Source organism: Delphinus delphis, chromosome 16 (genome assembly GCF_949987515.2).
Source record: "Delphinus delphis chromosome 16, mDelDel1.2, whole genome shotgun sequence".
Lineage (NCBI taxonomy): Eukaryota > Metazoa > Chordata > Mammalia > Artiodactyla > Delphinidae > Delphinus > Delphinus delphis.
The window spans coordinates 34,204,099-34,224,724 of record NC_082698.1 but is presented as its reverse complement, the minus strand read 5'-3'; the positions used below and the strand labels follow the sequence as shown (position 1 = coordinate 34,224,724).

Below are 20,626 nucleotides of genomic sequence, written 5' to 3'. Positions count from 1 at the left end.
ATATATCTGCACTGTCCAATATGGTAGCCTCTACCCACATGTGGCTATAGAGCAATTGAAACGTTGCTAGAACAAATTGAGATGTGTTGTAGGTAATACATCCTGGATTTTGAAGACATAGTATGAAAAGAACAATGTAAAATACCTCATTATTAAGTTTTATATTGATCACAGGTTGAAATATTTTGAATATAGCAGATTAAAAACAATATATTATTAAAATTAATTTTACCTGTTTCTTTTCACTTTTTAAATATGCCGCTAGAAAATTTTACATTATCCTTGCAGGATAACAGAAATAGACTGTGCTTTGCAGTCTATTTCTATTGGTCAGCGCAGCTACAGACAAATAGATTTAATGGTAACTCAGCTTGAATTCCTGTGTTCCAAAGTTAAGATCACTGACTATTCCAGCAACTAGACTAGTTTACAAACTTAACCAATCCCTGCCCAAACTGTGCTAATTTCTGACCTAAAACCACCCTACGACTAACCTCAGCCTCCAAAATTTATTTATGTACTCTAACTTCCCCACTTTTAAGGCACTCCTGAGACTGTCAAGGTGGTGCTGGCTCAGCAAGTTCAGGAAATCCAGCTTTTTATGACCAGCAGGTTTCCCTGGTGGTCTTTGTACAGGGCTTTGACAAAGTCAATGAATAAGAATTGTAAAATGCAATAAGTTGTATTGAGGAGGCATAACAAGAACGGTTAGAAAAAAGTAATTATATATAGGTTGTTCTGTCTAGTTATTTAAATTACCTAAATTAAAATCCACACTTGCAGCAATCTACCTTATTTTGGAAAAGTGAAAGAGCAAATCACATGGGCACTACGGTTCCTGCTATGACAGAGTAGGAGTACGTAACACTAAATTAGACAACAGAAATAAGATATCAATTTCACTGAGGTTTCTGAGTGTTACAGACAGGCTGAAAACATGATCTAAATTTTTAGACTTTTTAGAATCCTTATTGTTTTTGTGATTTGTACCCAACTCCTGACTGAGTCTTTAGAGTAGAAATGGGTGGGGTTTTAAGGGAGACACAAAACAAATGTAGCCATCTTTACTACTTTCCTTTCAGTCTCAGGACTCAGTAGAATACCATTTTAAAGCCCAGGAGCCAGGGTAAACCCCCTAGTCTAGAGTTGATTATAGTGTGGCAAGTTAGCTGAAGTCCACCAAGTTTTTCCAGTACAGAGTGAATTACACCCTGCCATTTTGATTCCCTTCAATGGCGACATTTAAACTCCAGAATTACAGCCACCTAAATAGGCCATATTTATGAAAAGCTAAATACATCCTCAAATCGCTAAACAGAAAACCATACATAAGACTCAATTTTCAACTTTTCACCATCGTACACATATTAATCTCAAGTAATACACACTTTCGCTTACCCCAAAATAGTCACCCATCCCACCTAAGTTTATTTTAACCATTTTCTTTCAACTTTGTTAGTGTTCTCCACATCAGTAAGTTAAAAAACTTTCTTAATAGACAGACATCAGATACACCATGACAACCTAACTATAGAACATCAGAATAAAAACCTTAACTTGAGAATCATTCATTTATGACAAAAACACATTTACTTGATTTATCAATATGATGAACCACAATCAATTTTGCAACTCTGACAGCTTTACTTTGATTTTCAGCAAGTTTCTCAAGTATTTCTCCACTCTTGATGAATACTCAATCAAGTCCATGTTAACAAAATTAAGAATGATTAAGAATGATCACTGACAAAACAGTATTCCAAAATCAAAGAGACATTTTGACTTTTATATCATTAATACCACTTCACAGTTAAATGGTCTATTCAAGATGTCTCTACAGGGTGTATGTATATATGTGTACATACATATGTAAAAGGGAGAGATGTGTTTTAATACAAAGAATTACAAGCAGAGACCCTGTTCTCCAGCCTGCCTTCAAATATACTACCCATAGTGAGCCAATATAAATCGCTGAACAGCTAAGACGACCCTTTTGTGAATTCTGTGGAGGAAGAGCAACAGAAGGTCTTACAGGGAACATTATAGCATAAAAAGACACTCTTGTTCACTGCCAGGGCCTGACCTTACATCGATTCTACATCTTCACTTTTAATTGCGTGCCTGCTGCTCATCTTTACTTGAATAGCCCTCCGGCGGCATAACACTCAACCTATTGTGGGCACAGGGATTCAAGAAGTCAAAATATCCCTATCAGTAGTTTAAGATGAAAATAGGCAACAGCAGTTTTGACTTCTTGAGCTTCAAATGATAAAATTCAGAGAGAAGGCAGAAAAATTCTGTAAGTGCCGAAGTGAGAAAGGGGAAAGACCATCCTCTTCTGCTCTCCCTCAATCCTTTTAATGGATGGGGACCTCCATGCAGAATGTTGTGGGAAACACAGTGTCACCACATTTTAGCTGGGGCAAAGCCATGTAGGGAAAGAGAAAGATTGAAAAATAAAATTAAATTAAATTAAAAAATATATATATATATATATGTAGCCTTAAGTTGATACTGTTTTAAGCATAACAGCTCAGAACAATCTTGTACTCCTTCACATCCTCTACTCCCTCCATCCGCACTCGCGACATATTCTCCTTTGTAAGGTTTCTCACAGGTACACCTCCCTAGATTTGTGCTAAACCCAAGATTACTATCATGCCTTCTCACCAGTCTCCTTGCCCCCAGGCTGCACTGTGGCAGGCACACACACTTCTCCAATCCACCTGCCTTGTCTTTCTAAACATATATTTTTATTGTATCACTGCTCTGATCTTAGTTCTTCAGGGAAGAACTTAGTTCTCCATTGTCTGGAGAACCCACATTCCTAAGCCAGACATTCAAGACTGTCACTATCATGATAAGTCTCATCAGTATTAGTCTAATTCTCAGCTCCATTTTGCATCCTTGTTACCTTTATCTCACCTACTTCTAATCTAAGTTCTCTTATAGTGTAGAATATACAAAGACATGTTAAATGCTTTTTAAAACCAAGTGGAATCTAGTAAATAAAATGTTTGTTTGTTTGTTTATTTTTAATCCTAAGGAACAACCAATCCATCCTCAATCTCCCAGTAAGATGAAAAATCCCCAGCGCTAGTCAGGAAAGTCTGCTCGATAACCCCACTTATGGCTCATTTTTCTTTCCTTATTTTGGATTCCCATTCTATCCAATCAAATTCTATCTATCCTTCAAAATGTAACTACGGGACACTATCACTTTTTAAATTTTTTAATTTTATTTTTTTCTTTTTTGGCCGCATCGCACAGCTTGCAGGATTTTAGTTACCAGATCAGGGTTTGAACCTGCACCCTCAGCAGTGAAAGTGCAGAGTCTCAGCCGCTGGACCATGGGGAACTGCCTATCACTTTTTTCAAAAAAGCATTCTAGGACAAATTATTCTTGACCCTACTTGGCCATTCATGGCAAATAACACATCACACAATCTAGTTCTTGCTTTCTTATTATGCTCCGTTGCACGTATGTTAGTTTCTAAAGATAGGATTCAGATATTTCACAATACCTAACACCAGTCCAAGAACATAGTATGTACTTGGTAAATACTGAATTCAAACTCCAGTTAACAGCACTGCCACATATACATGAATTTCTAGATTTATAATAAAGAGAAAATACATAAAAGAGTATATAAGAATTTTTCACAGTATAGATGGTTTCTACTGCTTTTTCTATAGAACACAGATCTACAGAACACATCTTTTCTACATAGGTTGTCTTTTTACAATTCTGACTATTGTGCGAAGTCATTAGACTAAATCAATAATACACACAATGCAAATTATGCTAAATACACAGTCTATCTTTCTTTGATGGTTTAGAACAAACGAAGTATCTTAGAGGCATCATGAATATTATGATCATGCTACAGGAGATTAAAAGATTGGGTTTTGAACTTGCTTCTGACATTCCCTAGAAGAAACTTTTTAATATAAATCCCTGATGTCAGCTTACTTGCCTATGGCTTGCTTGCATAAAACTGGAATATAAAATGGGCAATTGCTTAACTTCCTGGATAGGATAAAGTGGCTGCCTTTTTGAATATTTAATTATTGTAACAAAAGCTGAAGCATCCTTTTACCTTGCTTTGTCCTCTTCGTTGAAATCTTCTTCACTGTCTTTCAATGTCCTTTGATGTCTCAGTATTCAATACATTCTCTATTATTTATGTCCCTCTAACAGAATGTGTCACTTCAACTCCCTTGTCTGCTTCAGCCCTCATCCCTCAAGTGTGAAGGAATATATTCACTATCAAGAGATCTTTCTCCCTTTCCTCCTCACTCCAGGTCTTATATTTTTGACATTAAACTATAATTTCCTTTAAGTCTCCTTCTATGTTCCACATTTAACAGAATCTAGCCCTAAATTAGAATTAGAATATCAAATATCCCACTGTATTTTAAAATGAAAATCTTCTGTTATACCTGGATGATTCACCAACTTGAAAACAGCTGTTCAGGAATAACATTTCATATGCTAGATCACACCAAAGTTGATAGGTCAAATGGAGTCATCTACCCTGGCAAAAATGTAGGAAGTAGGCAGTAAGCTCTAAAACGTTAACCGAATAAGTTTGTTACCTTCAGATGAGCTCATGTCTTTGGAATATTGAGGAACTCAAGGTCAAAATGAAAAAAATCAATCTCCCCACCCAGTCCCAAATCTTCTAAGATACTAAACTTATAATGCCTTTGAAAGTAGAGTTTAAAATTTTCCATTCACCAAGTTTTGCTTTGCAGCATCCTGAAACATTAGCACAATTAGTCTGCCTTTATTCTGCTTAAAATCAACTCAAAGTTTAATTTGACAAACATTGCAAAATAATGTTTCATCAGCATTGTAAAATGATTCAAAGTATTTATTGATAGATTATGTTTTTGCAGCTTAAGAGCCAACTATTTTAAAGCTTTTTCCCCACCCCCAGATACCTTCTGACCTTCGAATGAGCATGATGGCAATAAGGTGCCTGGTGAAGCTTCAACTTAAACTGTCATCTTAAAAAAAAACCAGCCAACTCCCTTCCCAAATGAGCAAACTAACAAAAGTCTTTCTGTTTTAATTGAGGCATATACAGAATGTGATGCTGCAAAAGAGTTCAGAACTGGCAAAAGTTTGGTCAATTTTTCTTACCAGGCCTTGATGTCATAACTTCTTAAAGACACTGTATTCCAAAATGCTCTATTGTTAAAATGGCTCTTTACCAATAGAAACTAAGTAATAGACGATAGTTAGGTTTCCACACTAGCCTAGAAGTAGTTAATTGGTTACAAAGCTAAACAAAAAAAAACCCTAAATCATATAGCAACATTGTTTCTATTTGAAAAACTTAAGATCTGTTTCACTTCTCTTGGTGTGTTGCAGGTCCATCATTGAGATCTAGAACAACTGTTCCTCTACCCCCCAAACCCCCAGTTTCTACCCTCTCCCCCAGTTCTACTCTCTACTCTCTCCATTAGGTTACAATAGTAGGAAAAGCAACAACAAAGACATGAATGGGAGAGTGGACATGTTCCTCTTGAGGAAAGGAGGTCACATATATCTACAATTTCTGAAAGTCAGTATTTCTAATTGTACCTCCTATACCAGAAATGGAATAACACCCCTCTCTTTAATCAAAACTTTCTAGTCCATTTATTCATTAAAATACATAAGCATCTACTATAGTTGAAGCTTTACTTAATTTACTTTCCACATTAACACATGAGTTCCATATTCCCAATAAAAAAATGCCCATAGTACATTCAACACCTGTGACCGATAAGCCTATAAATTTCTGTCCTACCAGATTAGTTACAAGTCAACCTAGAAATGATGGGTTTTTCCCTAATCTTTGTAATGCTAGTGTTATTATAAGTATATGATTTAATATATGCAAGCCAGTGAAATGAATGCCAAAAAATTATGATGAAAAGCTAATTTGAGGACTTCCCTGGTGGCCAAGAATCCTCCTGCCAATGCAGGGGACGCAGGTTCGAGCCCTGGTCTGGGAAGATCCCACATGCCGCAGAGCAACTAAGCCCATGTGCTACAACTACTAAGCCTGTCCTCTAGAGACCACAAGCCACAACTACTGAGCCCACATGCCAAAACTACTGAAGCCCATGAGCCTAGAGCCCGTGCTCCACAACAAGAGAAGCCACGGCAATGAGAAGCCGCGCACTGCAACGAAGAGTAGCCCCCGCTCGCCACAACTAGAGAAGGCCCACTAGCAGCAACGAAACCCAACGCAGCAAAAAAAAAAAAAAAAAAAAAAAAAAAAGGTAATTTGAATGCTCTAGAAAAAGCTAGATGAAAGAGGAGTTGGGTCCCTTCTATTTGTTTTTATTTTATTTATTTATGTATTTATTTATGTTTTGGCCGCGCCACATGGCATGCGAGATCTTAGTTCCCCCACCAGGGATTGAACCTGTGCCTTGTACATTGGGAGCACAGAGTCTTAACCACTGGACTGCCAGGGAAGTCCTGGGTCCCTTCTCTTTAGAAAGCTCTCAAATTAAAGTTAGGCAAAATTCCTGTGAGTTATGAAGAGGGAGAAAGACAAATTTTATGAGATGCCTAAGTTTTAAAAATCTTTTCAAGATTTACTGGGTGCCATGTAGCAGCATCTGTAATTCTTAACCATTTTCAAGTTATGGATTCCTCAGGAAATTTAATGAAGGTTACAGCCCACTTCTCTCCCTAGAAATACAAATGAATAAACACACAGTTCTGGTGGATATTATACCCTGTCCCCATTTCTCCTTCATGCTCCATGAAAGCTCATCTCCCTGTGGCTCTACGGATCTTAAGCTTCAAAACATTTCATCCTGTTTACACCCATTAAAAAACTAAGCATTTTATTAGTACAGCAGAACTAAATTCCATAAGGTCTAATCTCAACTTTGCTAAGACGTTATTAGCGATATTTCAGACCTTCTAATAACATACACTGACCTCTCAAGTGAGTTTATTCAACTTAAATAATAAAGGATGCCAGGTCTCATTTCTCTTAATTCCTGTGATCCTCCCATATGACTGATTGGTTAGCAATTCCTTACAGTTCTCTGCAATACCTAGCTGTAACCCATAAACAAGATGACTAACAAGCGAACACATACTCTAATTCTCAGGGTACAATAAAAAATTTTTTTAATAAATAAATAAGGCTAGAATCAGAAAAATCTCTTGATTTAGAATGGTAGTTATTTCTTCTCTCAGATTTAGTGTTTTAATAGTAGTCCACAAAGTAATCTATCTTAATAAGGTTTTCCTTCCCACACATTAAGAGTCATATAAAAGCATGGGTGGATAAGAGATGTCAAATCACTTGCTCGAGTATTCCCAACACATAGCTTTCTCTTCTGAAGTTCCTCCAGTCTAAACCCACCTGGGCTTATGAGTCATGAAAATTCTAATCTGCCACTATTAAGCCTGTTCACCTCTAAATCATTTTTCCCAGCTGCCTAAACCAAAACTTGAACAGTCATTCTAAACTCCTCCTTCTCCTTTATTACCCACATCCAAGCAATCACTAGTCCTCCAGTTGGTCCCTTAATTCATTTCTCAAGTCTGTCCCTTCCTCTCAATCAATTTAGGTCCTTATGTGTTAACTGGTTTCCCTGTCTGTGTTTGGTTCCTGACAATCCATATCCCAGAATAATCTTTCCAGAACAAAGATGTGATCACTTCATTCACCAAATTAAAGCCTTACAATGGCTCTCAGCTTAAAAATCCTTCAATGTGGGCTTCCCTGGTGGTGCAGTGGTTAAGAATCTGCCTGCCAATGCAGGGGACATGGGTTTGAGCCCTGGTCCGGGAAGATCACACATGCCACGGAGCAACTAAGCCCGTGCACTACAACTACTGAGCCTGTGCTCTACAGCCTGCGAGCCACAACTACTGAGCCTGCGTGCCACAACCACTGAACCTGCATGCCACAACTACCGAGCCCACATACCACAACTACTGAAGCCCGCACGCCTAGAGCCCATGCTCCGCAACAAGAGAAGCCGCTGCAGTGAGAGGCCCGTGCACCGCAACGAAGAGTAGCTCCCACTCACCGCAATGAGAAAGCCCGCATGCAGCAACGAAGACCCAACGCAGCCAGAAATAAATTAATAAATTAATTTTTTAAAAAATCCTTCAGTGTCCCTACTGGACAAAGTTGAAGGCACAGAAATGCTGGAATGTCCTTTGTGATGTGGCCCCTACCTACATCTCTAGTCTCATCTCTCACTTGCCTCACCCCTATGCTGAATCTTCTGCTCCCTCAACACACCATGCTGTTTTTTACCTGTGTCCCTGTTTTTCCCTCTGCTTAAAATAAATATTTGCTGCAACCTCTACCCCCATGCCCTGGTCTGTCTATGGAACCCTACCCATTCACTTCTGAATAAAGATTTAAAATGCCCAAAGATGTTCATGACAGCATTATGTTTAACAGTTAAAAACCGAAAAGATAAATCCTCCAAATACAGAAATAATTTGTTAAATTACAGTGGATTCCTGTGATGGACTATTATGCAATAATAAAAAATGTTTAAAAATTAATGATATGAAAAGCTAAAAAATATGGCGATAAAATTGTTTACACAGAATCATCTCAACCATATAAAGTACACTATACATATACATAACAAAAAAGAGAACTGGCAGAAAATGCACCAACACATTAAGAGTACTTATCTCTGGGTAACAGAATTACAGGCAATTTTTTTTCCCTCAAGTTTTAGAGAGTGAGTATGCATTACTTTCAAAATCAGAAAAACTTCGAAAGTATTTTAAATTACAAAAGACTTTCCTGGAGACTTCCCAACCCTCCCTCCCCCCACACACAAATTTAATTATTCCTTCCTCTGCAAGTACACATTCTCTTTGTTGTGCATATCACACACAAGTATAAAACTTATCATCCTGTATTTTAATTCATGTTTCTCAGGGAGCTGTCTGAGGACCAGATATGGTTCAGCTTTAATCCCTAGTGCCTGACCTCTGGTAGCAGCCAGGTAAATGTTTATAAAATGAAATTGCTCTTACGTTGCTAGCTACATCTAAATGACCAATATGTGTCTTATCAATCATTTGTAAATGTAAATCATTAACACATTCAACAAACATTTCCCATTTGCCTAAAATATCCCAGGTACTGTCACAACCCCTGAAAACACTACAGTGAAAAAGGTCCTTGCCCTTGTGGAACTTACATTCTAGTGTGGAGAAACAAACAAACAAACCCAGCTCACTTCAGACAGTAAGGAGTGCTATAAAGACAATGGGGGATGAGGGGAATCAGGGAAGATCTGGGGAAAGAGTGCAACATCAAAGACACACTGAAAGATGATAAGTGATAAGAGGCAAGCGGGTATAATAAAACGAGAGAACTGGACATCGCGTCTAAAGACCTACATTTCCACTCCTCCTGTCACCTTACTAGTCAGGTGATATTCTCTGAGTCTCAAGTAGGATGATAATTCCTAATTCACAAGAACGTGTAAGGATTAAATAAGATAATTTATGTGCAAAGGGTGAGGCCAGTGCTTGACATGCAGAGTCCCATGTATTTGTTAGCTGAATCTATTTGGAGAAGACATCAAAAATAATACAATACCCAAAAGCTGGAGTACATGGATTATGACTGCGAATGACGATGCCAAAAGATACTTAATGTAAATCCTATCCCTTTGATCAGGGAATCCTGTAATAGATATGTGCTTAACAAAAATACCGCTTACGCTATCCTTCTTAACTGTGTATCTGAACTCAGGATTCTACTATTGATTACAACCACTTTAAACAACAATGTGGCAAAAAGTTGACTAGTTTTCCCATAAAATCAAATGCAAACACATTAAAAAAAAAAGATTCATGCTCCAAAAACTGTCTCTCAGCCTTTCCCCACAAACTTTATTCATAAACCTCACTGGTCTTCACTATTTTTAATCCCCTGCATATCTAGTTTATATTTCTCTAGTCCAAAAGAGGAAAGGAAATTTTCCACGGCAGATTGCAAAAGAGAGGTGCTTCTGGGCACACTCACTTCTTGTCCTTTTTCATTGCTGCCTATCTGAAACCTAAGAACTGGGTCTCCTGGACTTTGAGTAGGGGGTTAGAGTGTCAGATCACTAAAATGTTTCCTCTGAATTATTTAAATCCCTAGCTAGTCCCAAAACTCTACCATATATTTAAGATAGAAAGTCTTTTGCCCTTTACATCTCTGCTTTCCAATCTCACAATCTTCAAACGAATGACTAGCTGAATGGGCCTACTATAACCTACTCTTTGTCAACCTCTTAGACCAAAGAATTGTCACCTTAATATTTCTAAGTATTATTGTAAGAATTATTCTGACCCTCATTCTGATCACTTCCAGTATTAATAACTTGATTTGGGAAGACAGGAATAAAATAGACCACCATGACAGGGTAAGTTAACTCCACAAGAATGAGATGATTAACAGTGAAGAGGTAAAGAAAAATTTAACTCATAGGATACAAGTTAATATTCCCATCTATTGGTTGCCAAAATATCTAATGTCAAAGCAAGAACCCTGCTTACTTCTTAGCATACCAAAGTACAAACAGATTCACAGCCTAGAAACTATGGGATGTCCATAAAGTCTGAAAATCCAGATATTTTCTATTTTTACAAATTGAAGATGTCCTTTATAACATTCTGTACATTCACCTATGTTTCCATGTTCTGTGAACATCTTGTAAAGAAATGCTATAGTGGAGAATCTGTCTTGAAAATGTTAAATATACTGTATTGTAGAAAGGACAAAACTATAGCAACTTGTATTTAAATGTTTAGTCATTCATGTAATGAGCACCTACTAAGTGCCAAGTGCTCATGAACTTCTAGACACTGGTTCAGTTGGTAGCACTGGCCATTTAATTCGTTGCACTGAATTACTAAAGATAGGGAGTTACATTTTTTTCTCTTGAATTTGATCTTGCCTTTGAAATAAGTTTGAACACTTGAAGAATGAAGATATTTGGCTGTTCAACAGTCTTAACCACACAACAATATCAGTACACAAAGTTTCCTTCCCTCTGTGTACATTTATTCTATGATCACTTCAAATGATACAAAGGCTGTTTGGTACCCATTTCTGTTCCTCTCCTCTGAAGACTGCCAACAAGGATTCATATCATATAGTCATTATTTTTGAGAATTATATAATAGTGCTTCTGGGGAAAGAAAAGTGGTGTTGATTCTAAGATGCTAATTTATTGAATTATTTTAATTCACTAGTACTTTTCCACATCAAGTTAAGTCAAAATATTACAATGGTTTCACATAAGTTTACAGGCCTAGCACCTGTAATGAACACTGAAGGATATGAAAACTAAATGTAAAAGAACTGAAGCATAACAGAACCCCCAGAGAACAAGCCACGTACAAGGTATAAGGACCAGTTGCGGAAAATTCCTTGTTAAGGCTGGCTACTACTGCAAGCACAGCAATCTCCCCAGGAAAGCGACTTTGAAGCTGTGGCTATATTATATTCCTCAACTCTCAAGATCCAAACTTGGGCCTCTATACTGAATTCTACCTCTGACAACCATGCTGGCCTCTACAGAGAGTCAGGCATGGTCTTCAGGGAAATGGTGAAAAGGAACTTCAAATCAGAGCCTTTGGAGCTCCAGAATTACCAAAATCTCACATTTGCATTGGCGAGTCAGCCATGGCAGAAGCAGGTAGTTACAAATACACACCATCCTTGTGACTAACTCTATACTCCCTAACTTTCAGAGCACTATGACTGGCTTTCTAGGACAGGCAGTCACCATAACATACAAAGAGCCCTTCATTGCTCTTCCAACCCTGCTGGACACATCTTTCTAGGCCTTCTCCATTTCCAGATGTCATCAACTAGCATTTAATCCTGGACTACTAGCTATCAATAAAGATTTCCTCTATTAAACTCAAACTGTGTCTAATTACTGGTGGTTAGGCAGGCATTTAAGAGTCATAACAGTATCTAATTTTTTGAACATTTTGTATACATTCTCAAAGCAAACCCAGAGGATAGGCTCTCTCTCTCTCCATTTTTGCAGACTTCTTGGAAAAAGAAACATGGAATAAATGACTAGACTCCAATCACCAGTGACAGAGCTGAGGCTTCAACCAGTGTCTTCCTCGTTCCAAGCTTCATGGGCTGTCCACTACTCTATACTCCCCTCCATTCCTTTCCTCAGTAAAATCCACATGGCTGCATCAGATTTTTCATATTGTAGTAACGAAGCCATAATCTTTTGAGACTTGCAGATCAAAACACTCCAAAAACCACCTGAGCAATGACACCTTCCAAATGGACGAGCATTACACCTTGTGCAGCCCTTGAAAGAGAGCAAAATAGGCCAACCAGTGGAGAAAGCTATTTAAGCAGAAATTTGTGTCTTAGAGGATATCTAAACACATTACATTTCTGAGAGCATATTTTTATATCAACTTGCTGCAAGGTCATGAAGAGTTTAAAGCTAAGTACTTTTCAACATGCAATTTTAAAGTAAACAGTTTATATTAGATAAATGTTTTCAGTAGCATAGAAAACTTTCTAATATTTCCTAACCAATATCTCTTTTAAATAGAATATAGATAATGTGGCTTTGCTGGCATACATATTAATCACGCTATAATAAGTTCTGAAACAGTTTGTAGAGTTGGGTGGACTTTAAGTGATTTTGCATTGGAGCAGTAGTTAAGAAACCAACTACAGAAGAGTCTCTAGTTTTAAATCTAGGTCATAGTATCCTTATTCAAAAGCAAGCATAAACTAGACAATTTATATTACTTCCTGAAAAGATGGTTCCAAAAGAAGTAGCCTAGGCTGGTTGAAAACACTGATGTTTCTTCAAAATTTATTATGAATAGGCATATTTATTTTTCAAAATAATTTATACTCCCATGAATTCATGTAAGGAATTTCTTTCTCTGTTATAGATAACCCACCAGCACAATCAACACTAAATTTCATTTAAGCAGACTTATGCCAGAAAATATTAAATCTATACAGTGGCTTTCAATTTGGGGTAGGAAAAGAGGGGTGGGATAAAGGCAGAAATGCAGAGAGAAAGCAGAATATAATTTGAATTTTTTTCCAAAAACACAAATTCAAAACTACATAGATAAGTAAATAAATAAATAGGGGAATATATTGACTACTGTTGAATCTAGTATACGTATGGGCACTATATTTTTCTTCCTCTGTTCCTCTCCATAAAATATATTTTAACAACACAATCTCCAGGGTATATCATAAGGTCAAGTACGGATGCTGCCCAGTCTCCTCCTTCTACACTGCACTGTTAACTGATGTCCACTGGCTCTGGAGGCAGATCTCCTGGGTTCAAATCCCAACTCTGCCAGTTACTGGCTGTGTGATGATGAGGAAATAATGTAAATGCACTAACCCTCAATTTCTTTGTCCGGATAATGAGGGTAATAATAGTCCTGTACCTTAAAGGAGTTCCAATAAGAAACTACATGTAAAGTGCTTAGCAAAGGGCCCAGGTCATAGGTAAATGGTGGATTATCACGTTGTTATAGTAACCAGGGGGTACCTTCAGACAGGAAAAAAAAGACTAAATAACATTACATAGAAGTTTGGGGTCTTTCAGATTGCATGGGATGAAAAAGCAGTAATCCATACTAAGATAAGATCACGCAGAGCCTCTGGCCACCATTAAAATAACAATAATCATAACTCAACATTTATATGGTACTTTACTATGGGCCAAGTACTGTGCTAAGCACTTTACATGCAGTTTCTTATCTGAACTCCTATGAAGCAAGTAATTATTATTATTCCCATTTTACAGATGACAAAATTGAGGGTCAACATATATACATAATTTGCACAAGATTACAAACCCAGGAACTGACAGCGTTGAGATGTGAACCTAGGCAATCTGCCTCCAAAGTCTGCTTCTGATAGAAACTACCCACCTGAACTTGAGCAAGTCATTTCACATATTTGGACTTTGATTTCCTCTTCTGGAAAATGAGCAGAGTAGTGGAATAGGTGCTCTCAAAAGTCCCTTCTAAACTTCTCTGAACAACAACACTATTTAAACCGAAATTCACAACATATAGAAAACACCTCTGTTCTAGTCCTTTTACAAACCTAACTAAGCTTCTCTGTCTTATATAAGTAGAAAATGAAGCATATGTATGATACCCCAGGTGGGGTACCTCACTGATTTAAAAAAAAAATTTTTTTTAATATAAATTTATTTATTTATTTATTTTTGTCTGTCTTGGGTCTTCATTGCTGCGCGGGCTTTCTCTAGTTGCAGCGAGCGGGGGCTACTCTTCGTTGCGGTGCGCAGGCTTCTCATTGCGGTGGCTTCTCTTGCGGAGCACGGCCTCTAGGTGTGCAGGCTTCAGTAGTTGTGGGGCATGGGCTCAGTAGCTGTAGCTCACGGGCTCTAGAGCTCAGGCTCAGTAGTTGTGGTGCACGGGCTTAGCTGCTCCGCAGCATGTGGGATCTTCCCGGACCAGGGCTCGAATCTGTGTCCCCTGCACTGGCAGGCGGATTCTTAACCACTGTGCCACCAGGGAAGCCCCCTCACTGCTTTTGAGTTGGTGGATGGTACATCACTAAGAGCCAGATACAGAATCTCATGAGATAATTCCATAAGTAAGCCCCTTTGAATGGAGCCCAAAGAGAACCTGACATAAATGAAGTCTACCTGACAGCACTAGAGCTACAAGGAAGTTAAGGACACACATCAACAAAACTAGCCAAAGCGCTATTACCCAAGTTATGCCATTTTCTCTCAGGACCTCAGTTTCCTTATTTATAGAAATGAGGTGGCTTTTAGATACAAGTAATCCCTAAGGAAGCAGCCACCCCAACCCAGAGAAACCAATCAACTTTGTTAGAATTAAGGGAAGGGCATAAGAAAGCACGTGCAGTTTGAAAAATCACATTCAAATACAGATATTGCTTTCACAATATAAACCACAGAAGTAAAGCTCCAAATATTCTATTATGTGGGTTGGCAAAAGAGAGTGAAGCAGCACTGCTGGGGGTGGGTAATGGATTTTTTTTTAATATTATGATACATTAGAGTAGATCACTACTACTGTTGAGAGCCCCTTTTAGCTCAAAGAGTCTGAAATAAAAAAATTAAGTCGGTATTCTATGAAATACAGTCCTAGATTTAAAGAAAAAATCTTATTTGTCAAAATAATTTTTTAAAAAGTCATTAGGAGCTACTTAAGTTATTTTCTCTTTTGTAGAAAAATGATTTAAATAAATATAAAAACATGTAAAATTCTGCACACAAGACTCAAGGTGTTTTTGTTTTTTCAAACTTAATATGCTTATCAACACAAACCAAGTCTGATAATTTTCCAAGCCAAAACACAGCCAGGTTACTCCTACTCTGGTTCTAATATTGCTTCAAAACCCTGAAGCTCCATTTTAAGTAAGAAAAAGAAATGAGACATAAAAGTCCACGTAATTTTTCCTGAGGCCAAATTTATAAAGCTCAATTTTCAATTAAATCTCTCCTTCTACAAATCTTTTGGCCATCTTTCCCTACTCAATAGCACTACCAGGGATGAAAAAACAAGAATCCAAACTCAATCCAGTCCATCTGGCTCTCATTAGCATGGCTGGTAAATGGTTTGCTGAGAAACAACTGGCAATCCCCACATAACTTGTCAATATCAGTTTGGGGGAAATTTTATGGATTTAATCTCTCTCCAGTTCCCATTTCTGGAGATAATCAAAAGCTAGTTGTATTCAGATTCTACTCTTAGAAAAAGATAATTGATGTCTACACTATCAGCTTCCAGGCCCAAAACCTCCCTGTTAGCTTTTAGGTTATCCTCTAAGAATGGATTTGGGTAGAGATCATCAGAATAATAAGAGGGACTATTAGAAAAAGAGGGGCTCTCCTACCAAATGCAACCTCCCTGTCCAGCCCCCCGCCACACACACACACACACACACACACACACACACACACACACAAAGAAATTCGAGAAAGCAGAGTCTTCCTTTTCTCTAGGGATCTAATCCCAGCGTGCAGTCTCTTCATTTTATTAAAACAAACTTTAGAATAATGGGGAGAAATATACCTTAATATTAAACTCTTCCATTCCTGAAAGGCCCCTGTAAAAATGTGTTAAGACTGTCTCATTAAAAACTCTCATACACATAATTTACGAGTTTCAGGGACCCCCCCTTGAACTGTTGAGGTTAAAAATCCTTGCTTTAGTTTAGAGAATCATATGCTTCTTAATAACCCTATCTCCTCCTTCATGGATGGGAGCCATGCCAAACATCACATCTGAAATGTAAAGAGCAATAAAATGAAGCCTCCAATTGCACCTGATGCTTTAAACTAACTCTGTCAAATGTCGGTTCTGCCATTTTTCAGCAATGCTCAAAGGATTTCTGTTTCATTTCCTTGGATCCAAAGATCCAAACTGGGTCTTATCCAAAGCCCTCCTCTCTCCTTCCTTCTTTTTTTTAACTGAGCCTCCCAGCGTATGGCCAAATAAATTTGTAAGTGAAGGGTGAATGTTTACCTGAGAACAAAGCCCTCCAGTGAACACTCCCCCTTACCACCCCTTTCCAACTCAAGATGTCCAGGACACTGCCAACCGATGTGGCCATACACTGGATCAGAAAGCGAGAACAGAATAAGGACACTCCATTCAACCTTTTTGTCTGGGGCACTTCCTGGGTTTTTCATTGGCATTTAACACCAAGACACAAGGCTCATTTTTCATTAAAGTTGCAAGACTTTCACTTTGCCCAGTTTCAGATGGTGTAATTGATCTGCATTGTCTTCTTAAATAACCCAATTGAAGGACACTGCAGCTTTAAATATTTCAGCGCTAGCTAGCAAATAGTCTCCATTGCAATATGGCTCTGAAGGTCGCGTCCTATTGTCTCTTTCCTCTGGAAAAAACAATTTCTAAGTCCTCCTTCTAGGTAACATAGGAAGGGTTACCCCTAGAATTCCCACTCTTCCATCCTGGTCCCTGATAGAGTTCCAGTGTTTATTGGAATCTCACACTCATAATTTTCCCGGCAGGGGCAATATGCTGATCGCTATTAAAGATGCCAGCACCTTCGCGAGACATAAACACATGTGTTCACATTAGTTTAATTGAGCATATGCAACTGTCTGAAATAGCAACACTCAAGGGCTGTTAACCCCTTTAAGAGTGGGGCCAGAGTTGTTTGGGAGTGGACGGCTTTCAGGAGGCACCCTGAGCCCGGGATTGCATAATGTGAAATGTGTAGCCACTTAAAACGACAGAAATCTCAGCCTACTCATCCTGGGACTATGCCGGCACCCTGCCATACACTTGCAGCTTTTCTTGTCGAAGGTGAAAAGAAGAGGCACAAGCACGATGAAGGAAAAAATAAGCTAAAAGAAAAAGGCTCTTTTCTATCTTGTCAGGGTGCATATATACGACTCCTCCAGCAGTCACAGTGTTCCCCCACCCTTGTCCCCGGTCGTGGAACAGCCCCAGTGAACTGAAGGGTTTGGAAAAGGGCAGGGCAGTTGAACATCGCTGCCTTTTTTAAAGAACAAAAATCAACGGCCTATTAAATGGCACGGAAGACAAGGCAAAGGGAGCAGAGAAGGAAGGCGTGTGCAGGTGCACTGGAGCATTACCTGAAATGGCAACAGATTGTTACCATTGTCCGTCCGGAAAGCGTTATCCTCCATCCAGGACTTGGAGGTGAGCGGGGCCGCGCGGGGGAACTTGGGCGGCGCGATCACGTTGCTGGAGAAGGGCTTTTTGAGCGGCGAGATAGGGTTGAGCGGTGAAGGTACCCCGACGCCCACGCCCACGCCCACGCCGACCGCCCGGCGAGGGTCCCGGCCCGCCTGCAGGCCGCCCCACGGGTTGGACGGCGCGCTCCAGGCCGCGTTCACGCTCTGGTGCGTGTTCCAGCTGGACGACGCGGACGAGGCGGCGGCCGCGGCGGCCGCGGCGGCAGCGGCAGCCGAGGACGAGGACGGCTTGCTAGTCATGATGGGCTGGTGACCGTACGCCGCGGCAGCGCCCCTCTGCGCATAGGGCGCCTGGCTGGGGCTGGCGGGCGACCGGCGCTGCTGCGAGGGCTGCGCCTGCTGGGGCTGCGCGGGCTGCGCGGGCTGCGGTGCGGGCGGCGGCGGCGGCTGCTGGTGGTGCTGGGTCTGCGCCAGGCTGATCTGCGGGGAGAAGGTGCCTCCGAAGACTGGGTTGACGTGGTGAGGGAAGTTCTGGAAGAGCATGGTCCCGTTGACTGGCGTGATCCCCTGGAAGAAGCTGTCCTCTACCGCGTTCGTGGTGCCCGTGGACCAGGTGCTGCCGAAGGACGGCGACAGCGACGCGCCCGGCGCCGCGGGCTCCTGCGGCGGCGGCGGCTGCTGAGGGGGCTGGTGGAAACCCAAGCCCGGCAGGAGCGGCGATTCCATCTGCATCTTGTCGGGGCCGTTGGGGGCCGGCGGGGCAGCGGCGGGGCTGAGGGCCGGCACTGCGCTGCTGTCCTCCGGCTTGGGGGTCTCTGAGGACAGGGGCGTGGACGGGGCTTCGGCTGTGCCGGGCTCGGGCTGGGGCTGCTGCTGCTGCTGCTGCTGCTGCTGCTGCCGCTGCTGCTGGGTCTGGGGCTGGGTTTTGCTTTTGTCCATCAGTAAATCATCCTGCATGGTTTGCGCAGCTGAAACGGGAAAAAAGAGAGACGCGTTATTGTCAATGTGTTCGTTAATGCCCCTTGCTGAAGCGGGCGGGTGTTTTACTTGCGAAAATCCAGTGCCACCGCTATTAGCCAATTGCAATGCAAATCCATAATCTCCCATTTAGAAGAACAGGTCGGGCTGGGGGAGCGAGGGGGGGTGTGGGGGGGGAGCTCATGCAAGGTCTCTAAAAATACTCTGAGAGCGTCTTCACCCTTTCTGATGTCTAGGTTCCTTTTCTGTATTAGTGAGAGATGTGCTTATAAGACAGAAAGACGGCAATTTCGCCACGTCTCTTTTCCCTTCACCGGAACTCAGAGCGTTCACCCTGCAATGAGAAACCGATTCTGGTTCCTGTTTTTTCCCAAGCACCACCCTCCCCTAGCTATTTGCATACGTCAATAAATACTGCTGCGTCCTTCAGCAAGGTTAAAAAGACACCGCACACGACCCTTTCTAACCCCCGCTCCGGCACTTTAAAGAAACAGAAGTCTTATCCCCCTTGATTAGCAAACTGCCTTCTTGCCTCGATAATTGTTTCATTTAGCAGCAGCGAACCACGAGGGAGGAAATCCTTGGCATTTGTTAGGAGGAGGACTCAGCTGCACAATCATTCTCTGGCCTCCCAGGAGCTGCAGCTACTCCATTTTGTTAGGAGACATTAAAACAAACAACAAAAAAAACATTGTTTTTAAAGAGGTAAAAATCTACTGAAACATTTTCAAGTGCTTGCTTCTTGTTACTCTAAGGATTAGGGTTTTTCTGCTTATTCTCCAATTTTCTCGTCTCCAGTTCTGCCTCACAAGAGATTTTTTGGCATCTCAGTGGTTCAGGTCTCAACAGGAGCCTGAGAATTTCTCCGCAGAGTGAAGAAATGTTCTGGTTGGATTTAAGGTCAGAGAGAGAGAGAGAGAGAGAGAGAGACGCGGAGGGAGGGAGGAGGGAGGGACGGAGGGAGGGGGCGGGGGACTGTGACTATGCGATGGGGTGGGGGCGGGGCTTTTAAAAAAATCCCTCTGAGATTTAAGTAGAAAGTCAAGATAATTCTGGGGTTGCCAGATTTTTCATTTTTGAATCCTCCTGCTACTGCCTTGGTCACAAGACTTTGGCAAATTTAGAATCCATTCTCTTATCACTAGTATTAGCAGTGAAAGATTATGGTTTGAAGACCCTGAATTACCAAATGCTAGCTAACGTGTTAAAAATAGCATAGTACAAAGTCCCCAATTCTCATACATTGTAATTATAGTGCATTGCCATCACTGCTTCATTTAGCCATATAAGGAGAGTATGGTATTTTCCATTTCGCACAGAAGGGCTATATTCACCTCTGCCATACAGCATGTTTTATCATTCAAGGATGAAAATAGTCATCGCTCAAAACCAGGAGATTTCCATATACGTAGTTATCACTGAGTTAGCTTGTCCCTTAGAGCACATTAATTGTTTTAAATATATGAATATTACAGTGCTAAGACCCTGAAAACAAGTATTTTGAAGTGTTCAAGGAGCATATGACCAAATATACAATTATTTTTAGATGATGATTCAGTATAATTGCAACAAAGTTATTAATATGTTTAATGTAGTTAATTAACTCAGATACTTGGAAAAGCATCTTTCTCAGGACACTTGTAAAGGGCATTCAGATACACACAGAAGTTCTGTCTTTGGACATTCTCACGATAATAAATGTTGTAAGATAAATGTGTTAGAAAATGTCTGTGCTTCCCCTCTCAACTATTAAGCAAAATATGTCAGACTAAGAAATGGGATTAAAAGTAGTTCTACTGTTTTATTAAAGAGTATCTTTAAAATGGTTAATCTTTCATTTCAAAGTTTAATACATAGACAAAATAGTGGGCTCGAGGAAAAGCTTCACAGCCACCTTATTCTCCTTTCTACTCCTCCCTCCCTGACCCCCACCCCC

At 40.2% G+C, this 20,626-nt stretch overlaps 1 protein-coding gene across 5 annotated transcripts in view; it reads right to left on the bottom strand.

Moving 5' to 3' along the window:
- Window positions 1-20,626, bottom strand: part of CPEB3 (cytoplasmic polyadenylation element binding protein 3) — a 177,847-nt gene that overhangs the window by 130,008 nt on the left and 27,213 nt on the right. For 4 of the 5 annotated variants that reach the window (XM_060034474.1, XM_060034473.1, XM_060034476.1 and 1 more), the window contains exon 2: window positions 17,650-18,680. In XM_060034474.1, coding sequence (XP_059890457.1) covers window positions 17,650-18,669 — 1,020 coding nt within the window. In that variant the 5' untranslated portion in view covers window positions 18,670-18,680. Of the gene's footprint in view, window positions 1-17,649; window positions 18,818-20,626 lie in introns of those variants that run through there. The other variant, XM_060034475.1, reaches the window with a different exon arrangement.